General features: G+C 36.8%; 1 protein-coding gene across 3 annotated transcripts in view; it reads left to right on the top strand.

Moving 5' to 3' along the window:
- LOC120427437 (ubiquitin carboxyl-terminal hydrolase 15) overlaps positions 1 to 18799 on the top strand; it is a 31380-nt gene extending 12581 nt beyond the window's left edge. Inside the window, exons 1-7 of one of the 3 annotated variants that reach the window (XM_039592295.2) lie at positions 4422 to 4907; positions 16958 to 17088; positions 17151 to 17250; positions 17378 to 17494; positions 17552 to 17761; positions 17820 to 18181; positions 18240 to 18797. In XM_039592295.2, the coding sequence (XP_039448229.1) occupies positions 4842 to 4907; positions 16958 to 17088; positions 17151 to 17250; positions 17378 to 17494; positions 17552 to 17761; positions 17820 to 18181; positions 18240 to 18369 (1116 nt within the window). In that variant the 5' untranslated portion in view covers positions 4422 to 4841 and the 3' untranslated portion in view covers positions 18370 to 18797. Of the gene's footprint in view, positions 1 to 4421; positions 4908 to 16957; positions 17089 to 17150; positions 17251 to 17377; positions 17495 to 17551; positions 17762 to 17819; positions 18182 to 18239 lie in introns of those variants that run through there. The other 2 variants (XM_039592293.2, XM_039592294.2) reach the window with 2 other exon arrangements.
- The last annotated feature ends 248 nt before the right edge of the window (positions 18800 to 19047 follow it).

A 19047-nucleotide genomic window follows, 5' to 3' on the forward strand; every position in this document is an offset into this window, starting at 1 on the left:
CTTATCTTCGTTTCCTCTTCTACTCGAAAACCGTCGTATCAGGACACTGCCACAGGGACGATTATTAAAATTTCTCCTAGCTTGTCCTATGATGTGGCGGTGGCGGCGACAAACTATATGCTTAATTGTCTGTAATAATAATAATGGCGGCAGTTTTCACAAAGGAAAAGTTCTTTGACGCGATACGGCACGTTGTGGAAATTCTATTGACTTCCACGTCGCAGTTTTGACTAGCTAGGGTGGAAAAGTGAAATGGAAAACGAAAAGGAAATTCCTGAACAGCCTAGCCGTATGTGCGCAAGCAATGAGGTGTAACATGAAAAGCTTGCGTCTCCATCTCTGTATTTTTGATCGCTTCCATGCATGGTACAAACACGTGCCCCTCCCCCGGTGGACTTGGTCAACGCAGAAAAAAACCGTCAGGCTAGTTTGCGTGGAACACTAACGAAACACATAACGCCATAACGTAACAAGTGTAAGCTTCTTGTCGTCGCAAAAAAATATCGGCGTGTGTATCCTGGGTAGATGTATATTGTTGGTATTTATCTTTCGTTTGTTTGTACCAATTGCACACCAAATAGAATTGGCGTAAACATCGTTTTGCGTGAACAGTAAATGTGCGAATTTTGAACCCTCTAATTTTTCTAATTCTAATTTGTTTACTTTTCCCTATAACTCAAAACGTAATCAATCTTTGCTTTTTTTTTAACAAAATCAGAAAAAGTTTCTCCTAATAATTTGTTTTTTTTTGCGATTTTTAATTTTAATCTCCATTTTGCAAGCTACGAAATTAGCATATGAACACACAAAATTACATATTTTCAGAAGATTTTTCTATTTGTTTCTTCGAATTATTTTGTGTATAAGAATTAAGCTCAACATATAAAAAGGGCAAAAACTCTTGTTTTGGAGAATATTTTTTATTGAAACGAATTATCTAAATAATTCTTCACTTGTCTATGTTTTCAGTCTATCGAAGCTGCATATAAGCAACTCTCTACGAAATCGGCCGATTTCGACCATTTTTATTTTTTGTATTTTTTTATTTGACTTAAACTTTGTGGGGGCCTTCCCTATGACCAAATAAGCTATTTTGCGTCATTGGTTCACCCATACAAGTCTCCATACAATTTTGGCTGCTGTCCATACAAAAATGGTATGTAAATATTCAAACAGCTGTAACTTTTGAGTGAATTTTCTGATCAATTTGGTGTCTTCGGCAAAGTTGTAGGTATTGTTGAGAACATTTGAGAAAAAATAGGTACACGGAAAAAAAATGCAGATTTTTTAATCAACTTTTTTTTCACTAAAGCACAATTTCCCAAAATACGTATTTTTTGATTTTCGAGATTTTTTGATATGTTTTAGGGGACAAAAATCCGCAACTTTTGAGTCATAGAGAAACATGGTCAAAAAATCTGCCGCCGAGTAATGAATTTTTGAAAAAACTGTGATTTTTGAAAAAAATCGAAGTTTCATGCAAAAACAAGTTTGACATTATTTTTCAATGCAAAATTTAATTTGCAATCAAAAAGTACTTTGCAGATTTTTTGATAAAGGGCTCCGTTTTCAAGATATAGCCACCGAATGTTTGATTTTAGCGAAATATTTGCAGTTTTTCAATTTTTTTAAAAAGTGACCATAAGATACCATTTCTGAAAATATTTTTTGAGAAGTTCGACGGTAACATTTCAAAAGACATTATGTACATTTTGACACTTTCTGGGTTATTGCATACTCTGAAAGTACTCCTAATAAGCTACCTCTCCACCAAAAATGAGCAAAAGTTACTTCAGTAAAGTCTGTTTAATCATGATTTTAAATAAAGTAACATAAACAAAATCTCTGCCATCAGCAGTCCCTGTTTATATAGCCCTGTCAATCTGTCAAACAAAAGACTACATAAACCTCGTGACGAAAAAAAAGCAACATGAAAAAAGCGCCATGTACATTCGGCGAAGAAAAACGAATCATAACAAAGCGCCCCCCTCAGTGACAGCAGGGTGATATCGACGTTGGTGATTTCAAAAGAAGTTATGTTTGTTTTTCACAAATAAAATTACGGAAATAATGTTTTATTGAATATAGATGATCAAGTATCAACAAAAGCAACGTTTTTCATCGTTTGTTATCATTAGAACATCTTATTTTGCTTTTATATAAAAATGGTAATTGAAAATGGATGCTCAACATTCAAATGCGTTTTTCTCAAAACGCATGGTTTGTACATGATGCTTTTTGAAATGTTGGCATCGAGTTCAGAAAATTTGCTATAAAATTGTCTAAGAGACATTGAAGATTGGACCTCGGGTTGCTGAGATAGAGCTGCTTTAAGAAAAACGAAACAATGGCATTTTGTTGTTGTTGGCATTTTGTTGGTGTTATTCAATAACACGTTTTTCACTGCTTCAAAGGAAGACTGCTTTTAATCACGATTTGGTGAGGGGTTGAAAATTTCAGATTTGAAGGCCACGTGGTTTATGCACGAGCCCTTATCAATCTTCCATTTTCCCAATCTCCGTTTATCCTTTTGCACAAAACTCCCAACCCACCTTAAAATAAAGTTATTTGCCGAAATTACACTTACACATCCAATCAGGGATGCCACTTGATTTTTGAATTTTTCTGTAAAGAAGTCTGTGTTTGTCTGTGCATTTGTCTAAAATTCAAATATATCAATTTACAGTCATGAAAATCTATCAGATATTGTGTTTTTAAGCATTTGAAGGCTATCTAAATATGTGTCGGTTGATGTTTATACAAAATATTAATTTAATGAAGTTTTTAAAAGCCTATGCACATAAAAAAAATCTGCCACAAGTTCAAATGTCTGTAAAACATAGACAAATACATCTGGCATCCTTGCATCCAATCACAACTGATTCGGAGCGTTTGGTGCGGTATGTCCACGTGTGCCTCCTCCCCTGTAGATTCTGTGAAAGGTTATCCATTCTCAGCATCCTCTCTGTGGTGAACAGAACGCAGTAGGGCTGGCCGCTTTATTTTTTGTAATACATTTTCGGGTGTTCTCGGATGTACTGCAATTATTAGCGTTCAAGAGCCAAACGACATGCGACACCTAGTGTTGAGTAGCAGAACAGAGCGAAGAATGTCGATTGAAATTTCCGCCCTTTGAGGTTATGAATGCGAATTCTGTTTTGTTAAATTCCAACGTTCATAACAACTTTTGAGCAAAAATTCGAGCTGATACTTTGTTAACTTTTGATGCTCTATCATTTCAAAATATCGTTTTTTTTTCAAAATTATTTTTTTCAAAATCTTTTTTATTGCGTTGATTTATAGAGGGCATAAAGTTTACACTCGTACTACTTGATTTTTTTTCTCAAAAGTTGTTCTAAGAGCTGTAAATTCAATTTTAAGTTTGAATTCCTATACATATAACCGAACAGCGAAAATTTGAATCGTCATTCTTCGATGCTTTGCGCCATCAGCCGGAATTATGGAGCTTTTAATCGCGAGTTGACATAATGACAACTGATCTAGTCACAATACTGTCCAGCATAATTTCATTGGACTTGCTGCGTTTCTGTTAGATTAGATTAGATATCACTTCCCCGGAGACACAAAATCGATTTAAAAATTCCATGCTCTAGGCACAGACTCAAGATTATTCCATGGACGCAAAATCCGTAACTCTCTGTATTTGAGTGCTTCTGCAGCCGGGCCAGATCCTCACGTTGCGCACGTTGTCCTGCCGGTGGTGTGGCATTCCACACTGATTACTGATGGTCACAGCACAGGACCAGCAGTTGTTGCTGGCATGTGCTTTGCGTTCCAAAGAGGAACTAGCGTCATGAATTTCCCTGTGTTATATGGACAAAATACCGACTGCTGGTGGACACAAACGTGCCCCTCTGTGGTGTGTTGTGGAAGAACGTAACTCGTGGCATGTAACGATTCTACGATTGTTGGATGCGCACAGGTACGAATCCGAAACTATTTTAAATAAGTGTGTAGGGGAGAATGGGGAACCTTTGTTCTCTGGGCCGAATCGTAATATGCTCTGGTTTTGTAGAACAAAACTTGGACGAAATTAAATCAAACAAATTAAGAATTATGTATGAAAACTAGTAAAGAAAATTTAATTTATTGGGAAATTTTGGAATTCATTTCTTAAAATGCCACAATTGCCCCAAACTCCCCCCTACTTGGAGCATGGCACGACGACCTGTACGGCGGTGTGTTGTCACAGTCACATAGTTCGAGGGAGGGTGGTAGTTTGGAAAACGAGCCCTAGCATAATTGCGTCGGGTTGGTCGTCCATACCGGCATGCCGCGACAGCGTGGTCGGGACGAAAAGAGACAGACAGACCTTCGTTTGCCACCCCAACCCCAAAGGCAAACCCGAACAACGACGACGACGACCATCCCCAGCGCTCCTCAATTATTTATTTTCAAATTTATTCAGATTAGTTGTTCCGCAGAAACGTTGCTAAAATGTAGTGCCTGCTCGGTCCGGTCCGAGTTTGTGTTTTATTATTTCGGGGGAGAAAATAGGAGATTGTCTCGAATGCCAAAAGTGTTTATTGCCTTGCCTTGCTTTTAATGGTGTGGTGTGGACAGTCTCGTTTAGTGGAAAATAGTACAAAACGTATGAGAAGAAAATCAGCAGCGTTCTTTGCAAAGAAGACGACGAGTTGTTTTACGCGTTCCAAAACATAGAGGATTAACTTTAGAGATAAATTGCACAAAATAGAGAAAACAAGGACGAAACGGTCGTTCGTAACTAGAAACCGTGGCATCGTAGTAAAGTGCCTTTAATCAAATTACAACAACACACACAGCTATTTGTTCGGTACTTCCGTCGAAACTCATCAACCATGGTCGTGGTGGCGGGATACAAAATCAAACTACCACACTATCATCTACTCATTCCATACAAAAAGGTACGTTTCTTGGCATCTGTATAATTTTGGTTGTTATATTCAAGAAATTCATTTTTGAACAAAAAAAAAACTATTTCAATGTAATTACTGCCTGAAAATAACAGCAATTTTACAATAACTTTTTTTCCGAATAGTGGCAAAATTATAATTACTGATGATTGTCGAGATTAAAAAAAAATATCCGTATAATGTACTAAAAAATCACATAGAATTTACTACAAAAAAAAAAAACATCCATTTTTAAACTAATTTTGATTCATCAAAATGCATTAAAAACGAGATCTTTTTTGTAAGTCTTAAGTTTTATGACTTCACTGAGGTAAGGCTATAATCCTGCTCTAAAAATGAACTTTTCACATAGATCTCGTAGACCCAACTTCACGTATACCTATCGACTCAGAATCGAAAAATGAACTAATGTGTGTCTGTCAGTGTGTAGGTGTGTAAGTGTGTTACCAAAAATTTCACTCAGTTTGCAGTCAGCACTGGCTGAACCGATTTAGGACAAACTGATCGCATTTGATTCGGTTGAAAGTCTGAAACAAATCATCATTTTGCTACAAATCTGCATGAAAACTGTCCTCATGCATTTTTTGCGTTATAGGGGTATGGGACCATCCATAAACCACGTGGACACTTTTTTGGGAATCTGTTACCCCCCCCCCCTCCTTCCTTCATGGACAATTGTCCATACAAAAAAAATCTTTTTTGTTTGGATCGTGGACAATCACCATACCCCCCCCCCCCCTAAAGTGTCCACGTGGTTTATGGATGGTCCCTATGACAATTTTTCCCGTTACCGACAATTATCGACATTACCGACGGCTGTTTGATTATATTGCAGAAAAAAATATCAAACGAGGTATTCTGCCGTTCTACGCATAATTGTCCCATGTTCGAAAAAGTGCAACTGAGAAAAACGCGATTGAAGTTTTTCGTTCGATTTCTGGGTTTCTACGCATAATTGTCCCGTGGGTTCCTATTCGCCCTATGTATCCCTAATTGCCCCAGTTAGCAGTGTATCACTCTTATTTGTGATCATCTTGCTAAACAGCAGGTAAACACGACATAATGCTACATAAAACTAATGATTCCGTATAAGAAAATACTTGGTGGGACAATTATGCGTAGAAGTTTAACGATGGCACAACAGACTTGATGTTGTTTTCAATGAGTTTCCGAACAAAGTACCCGATTTTATGTGTTTTTCTCAAAGTATACGACAAACTAAACTTAAAAATGTTAAAAAGTCAAAATCGTCCAAAAATGACATGGGACAATTATGCGTAGAACGGCAGTATTAGACTACGGAAAACAAACAAACAAACTCGCACATTTTGACAGTTTGTCTGCGTTGTTTGTTCACCAACATTTGTTTGCAGAATCGTCAGCTTGCATACATTTTGTCTTGTTTGCGTGTTGGCAAACTGTCAAACGCAAAAAAGTGCGAGTTTGTTTGTTTGCCATAGTGTAATAGTTCCTTAACACAACGAGGATTGAACCAACTCTTGGTTGTATTCCGGGTGTTCCTCCAACTTTGAGTTAATCATCAATAATTTCTATAAAGTCCTATCTGCATATCAAATGTATTATGTTATATATTTATGCATATTATTATGTTATATATCGTAACGAATAGAAAGACCTTTCAAACGAGTCTAAATAATCGATAGCACTTCGAACTGAATCCAAGACATTGAAGATCTGGCAACTTTTTCTGAAGTTATAGCAACTTAAGTAATATTTATGTACTTTCTTAAAACTGGATCTCACTTATCTGAACGAAAACTATGTCCGGATTTATCATCGTATCTATCCTTAGATTAGATCTTAGATCTTCCAAACGAGTCCAAAAAATCGAAGATCTGGCAACACTGATTCAAGCTTCGACCACTTAAGTGATATTTGCGTCCATTTTCGAAGCCGGATCTCCCTTATCTGCACGAAAATTACGTTCGGATCCATCATCCGACCATTCGTTGGATAGGTAATCCAAAGACCTTCCAAACGAGTCTAAAAGATCGAAGATCTGGCAACCCTGTCAATACATTTTGAGACTGGATCTTAACACTTAAACGCTCGTAGTCGGGTAGTCATTTGACCCCTACTTTTTTTTCTTAAAAATCTTAAAAACTTTTGGTGGAAATGACAAAATTGGATGCTTCTGGTTGCAAAAGATCCAGATTTGTCTTTATTTTGAACTGTCAGATGGGGTACAAATATGGTCTATCTTTACCGGAGATATTTCGGATTCCGTTAGTCTCGCTAAAATGGGTATTTGGCCAATATAATATTTTTTTTCGATAGAACAATTTCGGAAATGGTACATAACTTCAAGGGACCATCCTAATCAAGTAGGTGGGTTAAGTTAGTTTTTACTAATATCCCTTTCTTTTGAATGCAATAAAAAGCAGAATTTTGTAATGTCTCAGCTTATGCTTAGTTACACTCTGTGCGACTTGATATTTTAGATTTATGTTAAAAAAGGGAAAAGCCTCCAAAAATCGAAAAATTTACTTGAAAATTATGAAAAAGGCAAAAGATGATAAGAATAAGCCAAGGCAACACATTAAAATTAATTTAAATTTGGAAGCTGTAATTTTGGAAGGTTGTAAGGTTTTTTTATGATGTAATTTTACCTCAATTTAGACTGAAAAAGTGACATTACACCAGAAAAGAGGTAAAATTACACATTTTTTCTGACATAAAAGATGTACCCCTTCCCAGATGTAATATTACCATGATTTTTTTTTCTGTGTATTGCTAAGGTATAATCAGTTAAGCATAGATTACTTAGAATAAAAATGTATTTTTTCACTTCTCTACCCAAGCAGCATTTATTGTTGCCAAGCCTTATTTGCAACTAATTCAAAACAATCCAGAATCGCTGTGGCAACATGTACGCAACACTCCTGGTGACAAAAAAAGCGCACGACAACAACGCGATTGGCCAAGGGGGTGTGGCTACCAATCCCCCGCGTTGTCAGACCAAAATCCAGCATAAAGCTGACAGACCAAAACTGTCAGACCAAAGCGGGTTTGGCAGCCAATCCCCCTGTCAGACCAAAGAGCAAAAGATAAACAAACTCAAGACACTGATATTGGTGAACACAAATTAGGCAAGACAATTTTGCAACAAAAATATTTTTTCAGCAAAAAATATATTTTGGAGCTAAGAAAAATAGTCTATCGCCTATAAAATGATTCAATTAATTGACTTCTTATCGAAAACAGATAAAATAAAAAGATTTATAGAACTTTTTTGTTTATTTAAAATTTCAACCAAATTTTCGGTGTTTACCTAAAGCATCTTGCAATGAAGTATGCGGAATTGTGAATCGTCTTCTTACTTCATCTCCTTGCGATTGGCAACAATAGCCAGATAGCTGTGAACGTGTTGCGGCAATGTTTCCTATGCGATGCTAATTTTTGTAGGAGAAATTGATGGTGTTACAACAATGTAACAAATATGTTGCAAATATGTCACCATTTAGGTGAAATTTTTGGTTGCTTGAAATCAAACGTGCACCCGAAATGATTTCAAGCGCAACAAACTTCTAATTAATTTCTCATTAAATATGTTTCCGCTTTGGTTTCGCTACAAAACAAAAATGGATATGTCTGGAAAAATAAACCTGTCATATTTTTCGTCGATAACAAACAAAATTGGTTTTCTTAAATGTATAGAAGGTCTATGTCTTTGGCCATTTCAAGTTTACCGAGTAAAATTGCATTCTACTCATGATTTTTTGATGCGCCCTCAATCTTTTTAAAATTTGTTATCTTTTTTTGGAGCCATTTTAGTATCAAAATTAAAAAAGTTGGTTAATATATCTGAAAATTATCTGAGCATTAATACCAGCTACGCAGAATGTAAATTTTTTATCAAAACAATTTTCAAAATGGGTTTAAATAGCTGAAAATTGATGGTTAAATTATGTTTTCCAATCTACCATCATGGCGCTTTGTATACACAGGGGTGTATTCAGGAATCTTTAAAAAAAATAAGCTGTATGAAAATTGCTGTTTTTATGCAAAATCAATAATCTAAAGAAAATTCAAATTTGCTTCACAAATCATAATTAATTTTGCTTTTGCTTGAGTATTTTCAAAAATCATGTTAATTTTTGTAAATTTTCGATGTACCGTACCGCAAAAAAAAATTTTTTTTTTGCTTAAATTGTTGTTTCGTCAAATCATCCATTTTTGAAAACTAATGATTGTAAAACTACTGAGCTCGCATCTTGTTGGGGGCCCAGAAAGTGCGCGGTAGACAGCTGGAAACTGAATTGTACAATTTAAACTCTTTTGAAGTAGTTCTGGTCTTCCACTATTCACTTCCAGTCTCCGCCAATACAGCATACTGTCCACTGCTTTGATGCTCCCCCTCCGATACCCGGTGCTATTATTAGGTACCGTAAACTGGGGTGACTTTGATAGCCCGGGGTGACATTGATAGAAATTTGATTTGGCCACTAATTTTGATACATCCAATGTAACAGTCACATTTTTGCATATACTCAGACATACTCAAAATTCTCAAAAATGTTTAGATATTAATTTGACGGGCATTTGAAAAACCTATCAAAGTCACCCCGGGCTATCAAGGTCACAGTTTTCGGTACACAAAAAAAGAGTTTGCCTAAAACCATAGAACATTCACTTCCAAAAGTCATGAACACAAGGATAGTCCCCTATATGGAGAGGCGAAATGTTACTCTCAGGGTTCCAATCGAACTGTCAAATCGGGGATCCAATCGAGCAACAAGACCGTGCAAGAAAAAGGTCAGAATCAATTCAAAATAATTTTGGCCAAAAATCGAGATTAATAAAAAAAAATCACAAACATTGTAAAACTGTTGTTTATAATCTGATTGTTATTGTTATGTTTGTGCTTGTTCGATACAAGAAACGTGCCAGCACCAAAGACTACAAGTTTTCCAACCTTAAATTTGAATGACTTTGTGTTTTTTCCCCAGAACATTTCACTTCGCTTTATAGTGGTCGAAGTCACCCAATTCCAGGTAAACAAATGAAAAAAGCGTCTTAGTAACCAGTTTCGTTAGAGTGCAAGAGCGAGTGCTATGATTGAACGCGCAGTGACATTCCGTCAGTTGTGTGCTATCTTGTGACAACGACAATTAAAAAAATATATAAAAAATATATAGCGGAATTAAAAGGAACAACTCGTCTCTTTGTATTCACGACAATTTAGTACTTTTCGAGAAAATCGATTTTTAAAGTTTGTTGGTAAATAATTTCAAAATTATGAATGATAGAGCCAAACTTTTTGAAGCAATCGGTTCATATACTATCGCTTAACAAACATCCAAATTTCAACTAATTTGGTTACACCAGTTAAAAGATACAGTGAATAATGTAAACAAAAATCTGAAAAGCACGTGTCACAAGTGTGTTTCGAAAGTAAAATGTGCACAGTAAGTGTGCACAGAATTCCCATACAAACTAAAATAGGCTTTAATCAATAGTTTAACTGACTTAATCAGTATATTTTCAAAAACAAAAGGTGTCACAAGTGTGTATTGCGATATCCGGGAAACTGAAGCGAGTTTCCAAAATCGGGTTAAAGCATCTTGTAGTGTTTGTTAAGTATAGCAAAACGTCATCATCAACTCATTTTCGACCAAAATGGTCTATGTCACAAGATAGCACACAGCTGACGATTCGCTAAAATAGCATGCGTGCTAGCCGCTCACCTTCCCTTTCCTGAACCAGAACCAACAGTCAAAAAATAAATAAAATTTACAATCCATAGCCATAATGGATTACCGAACAGAATAATGCCAATCTTAAAAGTTCTATGATTTTTAATGTGTTATTTTTATGTTCGATAAAATATTACTTCATTTTAGGCTATAGCCCCCAAGATAACCCCCGTTAAACATTATAAAATTGATAAATTTAAATATAAATTGAATAAATGTGATAAGATTACTGAATCATTCAACCTTAGTACGTCCCTGCTTATTGCTCTTTCAGCAAATTGCCACACTTCACCTCTGCTGCAGCAACGTTTCATATATGTTGCAACAAAGTTGAACATACATATCGAACACCCCAATTTGTGTAACGTCGTGGTAACATAATGGAAACATAACATTTTATTTGTCTAAAGAACTGTCAAACGAAAAAATGTTCTCGAAATGATGAAATGTGTTTGTTAGGTGTGTTGCAGAATAAAACTTCTGGATGGCGGATGGTTCTTGGTGAGTGGTTCCCCTCCTCCTTGTAAAAAAGCAAGTGGGGTGAGGAACCGGGCGCAGGTACCGTCAGCCCGACGCTGGTTTCGGCTTTTCCGCACCCCACAGAGGTTGTTGTGTTGGGTGGTGGATCACCTACTGCCGGTCGGAACCGGGAAAGAGTCTCGCCAGGAAAACTGATGGGCAAGGCTGCCCACCGGCGGTAAGCTCAGTGGCTACGGGTAGGCGGCTCGGGATACCCAAGTACGCTTCCCGTGTGTGTGCAGAGTTCCGATTTGTATCCAACCGCCGAGTTTTGAAGGTCATCCTGAAAATCACACGAATAAGTTTGGGAAATCATCCTCATCATAACTAGCAGAATCATTTTATGAATAGTGAAAACGATATTGGCCGATTTATCATATTCTCGATTTCGGTCGATAACAGTGTGGAAAAATCTAGGTGGAAGTTCTTCATGCTCCAATACTTCTTACCGTAAGTCCGTTTGGACGGAATTTTGGGTAGTTGTTCAATTTGTTTAAGCGCATTAATCATTATGAATTTTTAGGACGAACTGCATAAAATTGATTTTTTTCGCTGAAGTTGTGTTTATGTCATGGCAAACGATATTTACAATTAGCCAAGCAATTAGCTTTATCAAGGAAATATTGCTGCAACATATTCGCAACATTCGCTGCTCAACATGATGTATGTTTTTTGTTTGTTTCAACATTGGTACAATAATGTCACCAAAACGTTGCATAAATAAACAAAATCCAATTGTTGCCTCAGCAAATAATGGTAACTATTTCATGAAGAAGTATGTTTCGATGTTACATTTTCGCGAATTGCAACATTGTTGCTCCCTTGTTGAAACTTATTTGGACTTAGACGTTTTTAGCATGTTGCGCGATGCTGCTTGGGTAACTTCTAATTCTCTTGTAAATTTAAGATTTTCCACATTATTTGATGTAACATTCCAAACAACTTGCTAATATCACAAAGAACAGATGTAAATCTAGGCTCGAACTTGTGTGTAAACAATGTTTCACTAAAAAATGCGTTGCATACAATCTTGCATCAAAGAAATTAGAGTGTGTAGAATACGCTTGGCGGCGCCACCGTCGCGGCTGAGAATACTTGGCTTAACGGGCTTAACAATACAGAATGGCTCGAAAATTTCGAATGAAAATAAATGTTTACCTCGTTAAAATAAAAAATTCACTTCAGTATAATTCCTGTTGACTCGAAATAATGCAAAATTGCAAAAATGCAAAAATGCGAAAGACAACGTAACTCTTTTCAACGTATTTTGGTTTGAAATTTTACACACGTTTTTCAATGCTGATTGTTCAATGATGTACATCTGTTCTCTGTGGTAATATTCCATACATCCTATAACTTTTTTTTCTGTGTAGATAGAAAAGTTCAAAATAATGATTTGACGATCGAAAATTTCGAAAAATAAAACACGTTTGTTACAAAAAAAAATTTGCTTTCACTCTTGGGAGCCCAATTTTCTAAACACGTGGCGGCACGTGCCTTCAATTGTTTGCCCGCTTAACCACAATTTGATGATGGTCCTTGTCGGGGGATGCTCTCGTTCGTAAGTGTTCGTGTGGGTGGGTCTGAGCAGTGGTTGTTTTTCCCAGAGTGTCATTGACTGGGGGCGGCGGAAGCATTCTTCGCGCGTACACAAAAGAGAGCCTTTCACGGTAAACGTGGGCAATAGTTAAATCGGAACACGTGGAAGATAGATTTAAATGGGAAATTGCTCACGAAGCGTTTTGTGCTAATTTTCAATTTAATTCGTTCAAATTTTGAATGTTTTCTAGTGTAGACACAAGATGTAATTATTACCATGTTCAATTTCATAATTAAAAATTTCTTACATTTGACCTGTCGAGAACTTGATTTATAATGCATAATTGGTGTCGACTATTATTAGCACAAAGGTACAAAATTATACGCGCTACGTTTGATTGCCATCGATGAAAAATAGATTCAATCGATAAACACAGAAAAAAATCAATTCTCGTAATCGTGAATTAAGTTCACGAATGTGAGAACCACGAAGGAATTTATTCATGAGTATGGTGCGTTTGCACTATAAACGTGAATATATTCCTTCGTGGTTCTCGCATTCGTGAATTTAATTCACGATTTTGCGAATTGATTTTTTTCCGTGAAGATGGAAATTTAAATTGACTTTTGGACTAATTCTTGTCAAAATAAGAGTTTATAAACATTTATCGAAACAAGAGCAAGCTAACTAAATTCCTTACGAAACCCTGTATTGAAGCAAGTAACGAAACACGATATTTAAAGTCACACGGTAACCGCAGGTAATTGATTTTCGCGTTGTCCTTTCATTTCCTTCTCGACTTATAGCTAGATTTACCTTGACCGTTGCCATCAAACTTGACAGTCGTCCCGGGCAGTTACTTAACATTTCGAGATTCCCAAGAAATCGCGCTGTTTTTTTTTCCTTCTCAGTCTGGAACGGTGACACTGAGGCCGGTTGGAATTTTAATCGTTTAATTTGATTATGGAATGGTTGTACATTTTTTCGATCGAGGAAATCGCTCTGAAATGAGCATTTCTAATTGTTCTGAGGTGAAATTTGAACAAATGTCTGGATTTATGTAATGTTCAATTTTTCAACATCATTATTACTATAATTTGATTTTTTTTAATACAAAAAGACGAGTTATTCCTCTTAATTACGAGGTGACTTCCGATCATAATTTTTTTTTTGACATTAGGGCCGATGTTGTTTTGCTGTGGACAAATTCATCTAGTAATCCGATCATAAAATTTACCATTTTTTTACAGAAAAATCCATTCGCCCATGGCAATCCATCGCCCATGGTAAAATCACACCGCCACTAGCAGATTTTAAAGAGCTCCCACCTCCCAATCTTCACTGGGAGCTATTTCGTTTATCCTAAATTTGGAAATTAAAATTTATTTTAAACTTTATAAGTACCTAAATCATGATAACTTAACAGCTAGAAGTCGCCTGACAAAAAACTTTTGCTAGAAAGAGATAGGAAACCTGATGCAAACAAACGTCCAGCTGTAATGTAAACATATTCTGAAGGTGTTGGTAAATTTCTGACTAGAAAGCCTTATACCATGGTGTCATGTCGGTAACAGGAAGGTGCTGTGTCCTTACCCTCGCCTAGACCAGACCAAAATCCATGATAAAGCTGTCAGACCAAATCTGTCAGACCAAGACTGTCAGACCAAAGAGCACAAAGTAAACAATCTTGGTCTTCAACGTAGGTGCACACAAATCAAGAAAAGAAAATTTGAAAAAGAATTTTATTTTTTCAATTCTATGACTGGTTTTGGACTGTAAAATTGAATGTACGTCAGAAAATGATTAAACTGTGCGGCGGCCTGTACACCGACAATTAAATTAGCAGTTAATAGCCTTATTCTTCCACTTTAATTTGTGATCGCGTTTTTGGTTTACACCTGAACAATCTTGAAATTATTTATACGGATTTGTGATTCCTCTCTTTCCATCATTCCCTTGGTCGGTAAAGTATACGAATTTTTGCTCAGCAAGAGTTGGTAGCCTTAATCATGTAAAATGGCCTGTTGACCACTTGTATAATCATTTTATACTTATTCAAAATTAATGTTTATTTTTAACATTTTTATGCTTATACTTTTTATTTTTTCAAAAACTAATGATTAATTAGTATGTTGATCACCATTTTAGGACAAAGATATTTTGTTCAAAAATCTTAATAATTAAAACAATTTCATTCGTTTCATTGTTTTCAATGTGAGTGAAACAATTAAATATCGCCAAAACTTTCATCAAACGGTTTTGGAAATATTTATAAAACGTTCATTTGACTTAGGTAGAAATCTGTAATAATTGCAAAAAAAATAGTATTTTATTTTAATTTAGAAGTAGTGTAGTGAATTTTAGATGAATAAATATTTTTTCACTAAAATATTTTTTTTTCTGAAAAATCTTTTTTTTTTTTAATAATGACTGCAATTTAACTTTATGACTGATTAAAACATTTTCGAACATTTTCTTCATTGAAATGTTGAAATTGTGGCCCTCAACGATTTTCCTAAATCACACTTAATTAAAAATACTCCGTTACATACATTGTTCAGATTACATGTCACCATTTTCGAAATAAAAAAAACTTTAAAATCATATTGAAAACACAAGTACATTCAGCCAAAAACTTTTTTTTAAGTAAGGCTGATACAACTTTTATTTTAAGTTTTTTGGTGTGTTCATTTTTTTTAAATAAAATATTTTGTAAATTGTGGGCCAAGCTCATTTGAGCTTCAAATTTGGCCCGGCCTCCTAAAACTTTGAGCACCCCTGCTTTACCTGAACTGTTTTTTGTAAAAAAACGATTTTTTTTATTTACAAAACTTGCATTGACAATCAGGCAAACTTTATAAAAAACCTTATGTTTATGTCGCCAATATCTTATGACATCAATACAATTTAAAACAAATTAGAAATAATTATAATTTGCATGGAATCTGAGAATCAGTATTATACATATTACTATGGTTATACGAAGTGTGTTATCCTGGTTGAATTCAAAAGACCCATGCAAATGTGTAAAAGCAAACCGGAAAATGTGTAATGTCGATTCTCAGTGTACGGGCGCACTGTTTTATCGATCAAAAAAAAAAAAAAAAGCAAAAAAGGTAAACAGAAAAATCACTTATGAATTTTCAGCCAATTGGGAAATTTAAAGTGCAACATGGAGTTAAACTTTCTGTCAAGCTTCTGTGAAGTTTACCATGACAGTTGCAAAAGTTTTACTCCATGTTACCGGCTCACACATCTCTTTACAATTTCTCGGTAGAGCTATCTAAGCCCAAGGTATGTAGATTAGATAAGGTAAGGCGGGAATTCCCAGCTGTCAAAATAGTTAGCACGAAACCCGGATTTTATATGGAGATTTTCAGAAAAGTGAAAATTTGACCATTTTCCGGGCAAATTTCACCGGATTTTTTTTCTGTGGGGTTGTTAAGCATGCCAAACTGAACCGAAAAACGCGTTTAGTTGAATTTATTTTTTTGAAAAAATATTTGTGTTTTAAAAGCGTATTTCGGTTCAGTTTGGCATTCTTAACAACCCCACAAAAAAAATCCGGTGAAATTTAGCCGGAAAATGGTCAAATTTTCACTTTTCTGAAAATCTCCATCAAATCCGGGTTTCGTGCTAACTATTTTGACAGCTTGAAAGCTCGCCTTACCTTTCTAATCTACATACTTTGATCTAAGCCCGATCTCACACACACTTGAACGCCATTTGTTTTGCTGGGCGGTACAAAATCTAACCTCACTTTTTTTCGTGTACGTACACGAAATACATGCGCACGTAGATAACTCTATATTGGGATGGAATCTACAAGAATGTGATAGAATGTCGCAATTTCAAACCTTTTATATAAATTAACTCTTTTGTGGTTTGTAAAAATATCAGCAATTTAAACGTAATTTTAGACCCCAAATGGACTTGTCTTCAATCCCAAGTAACATTTTTTCCAGGAGTTCTACAAGAGCTCTTCAAGATAGCTACAGCATAGCAGTTTGGACCGCGGTAGGATAAAATTCTCTTCAAAACTTCTTCAGGAGATTGGAAGAGTACTTGAAGAGAGTTTTATCCTACCGCGGTCCAAACTGATATGCTGTAGCTATCTTAAAGAGCTCTTGTAGAACTCCTGGAAAAAAATGTTACTTGGGATGATTGTATCTTTAGAACAAGAAATTTAATTCAAGAAATAACACATTATGTTTAAAACATGCAAATTTACTCATTGATTGGTTTTACTTTTCCGCAACTTGCAGGGTCGCGGCCTGACGGGGCTGAAGAATCTGGGCAACACCTGCTACATGAACAGCATCCTCCAGTGCCTGAGCAATACGGCCTTCCTGCGGGAGCACTTCCTCGAGGGCACCTTCCGGCAGAATCTCAACAGGTTTGTTCCAAGTCTCTCGTTTTCTTGGAGGTAGAATTTTAATGTTTTTTTTTTCTTTTAAGGAGTAACAAGACCCAAGGCAGGATTGTTGAAGAGGTGGCCGCCGTCATTAAAGCGTTATGGCTCGGACAGTACAAGTGCATCGCCAGCAAAAACTTGAGGGTGAGTTGAAGGAGTGAATCACCGAGCGTCTCCATTAAATTGGTTTTGAAGGGTAACAGTTTGGTGGAGACGCGCGGTAGTTCAACATAAACTCAAAAGTCTAATCTGTTTGCATTCTGATTCGCAGTACGTCGTTGGCCAGTACGAGCGCCAGTTTGGGGGAATCGAGCAGCAAGATTCGCACGAGTTTCTCACCATCCTAATGGACTGGCTCCACTCGGACATCCAGACGGTGCCCATTCAGGTGAGTCGTTTTTGAAAATGTGTTGCAAATTCGGCAATGACACTTGTTCAATTTCAGCAGTACAGCAGCTTGGAGGACCTGTCGGCGTCCGAGAAGGCGTGGATCGACTACCTGAAGGGCATGGAGAGTTACGTTTCCAATCTGTTCTACGGCCAAATCAAGAGTACGGTAAAGTGCGTACGCTGCGGCAAGGAGAGCGCCACGTACGAGTCCTTCTCCAATCTGAGCCTGGAACTGCCCCAGAATGCCAACCGGTGCCATTTGAACGTGAGTAGCTTGAAGCTGTTCCATTTGTACTTGTTCTACAACGCATTGTCTTCCTTAGAACTGTCTGGAGATGTACTTCAACGGCGAAAACATCCGCGGCTGGAGCTGCCCCCAGTGCAAGAGCAACCAGGAGGCGATCAAGAAGCTGGCCATCTCGCGGCTTCCCTCGATACTGGTGGTCCACTTCAAGCGGTTCTACGCCGACCCGGAGGCCATCGCGACGGTCTACAAAAAGAAGCAGAACTATGTCAAGTTTCCGCTGCAAGAGCTCGACATGACGACCCACATTGCGCCGTCCGAGCTGAGCCGGAACAAGACGTTGCGCGCCCGCCGGTACCACCTGTTCGGCGTGTCGAACCACTACGGCTCGATGGAGAGCGGCCACTACACGGCGTTCTGCAAAAACACGGTCCATCAAAAGTGAGTTTTCTTTTCTATAAAAAAATACATCTAATGAAATCAACTCGATTTTCCACAGATGGTACAAATTTGACGACCACACCGTGACCAGCCTGGACACGTCGGACGTGTGTTCCAGCGCTGGCTACATCCTCTTCTACTCATCCCTTCCAGAATCGCCGGAGACGCAGCAGCACCAGATTCGATAGGTTTTTTATTTATAGGTTTATTTTTGTTATAGCCGTACTTGTTGATATTTCGGTTAATTTTTGATTGGATGGACGATCAATGCCGCACGATTGAGCGTGAAATTATTAACTAACAATTTTAGCAGAAGAAAAATAAACACAGTTAAAACGCCACCAGAATTAAGGCGATGATACTGTTGAATTTCGCAAAATTTCCTCGCGACCCGGCTAAAATCTGGTTAGTGTGCAATCGAGATCGCTGACCCAGCAGATCTTACCTGCTGGCAGTGAGGCATTTAGAAGGAATCAGTGTTCCAAATCGGCAACTTTTGGGTATACTTTATTTGAGTATTTACTAATATATACATAGAAACAACATTGTGGAAACGATGGTCCTGTGATTTTTCAATCAAAATACGAGGGAGAGAGAAAACAATAGGAATGGAGAACCTATAAACTGTATATTTTAAACAAATTAAAGTATTTGATACACAGAGATTCGTGGTGGAAATTTTCTTCAAATAGAAAGGAAAGAACATTTTTCTACTGATTGGTAATAATGACGTTTTTATTGCCTAATATTTCAAAACTATCATACTGGTAGATATTTTGATATATTCGCCTGTAGTGGTGGTTATATTCATTGTTTGTTTAATTCTACATAAGTCTGATTATGTGTCGCGTTCGAGCTACCGACTT

The sequence above is a fragment of the Culex pipiens genome, chromosome 3 (assembly GCF_016801865.2).
Source record: "Culex pipiens pallens isolate TS chromosome 3, TS_CPP_V2, whole genome shotgun sequence".
NCBI lineage: Eukaryota > Metazoa > Arthropoda > Insecta > Diptera > Culicidae > Culex > Culex pipiens.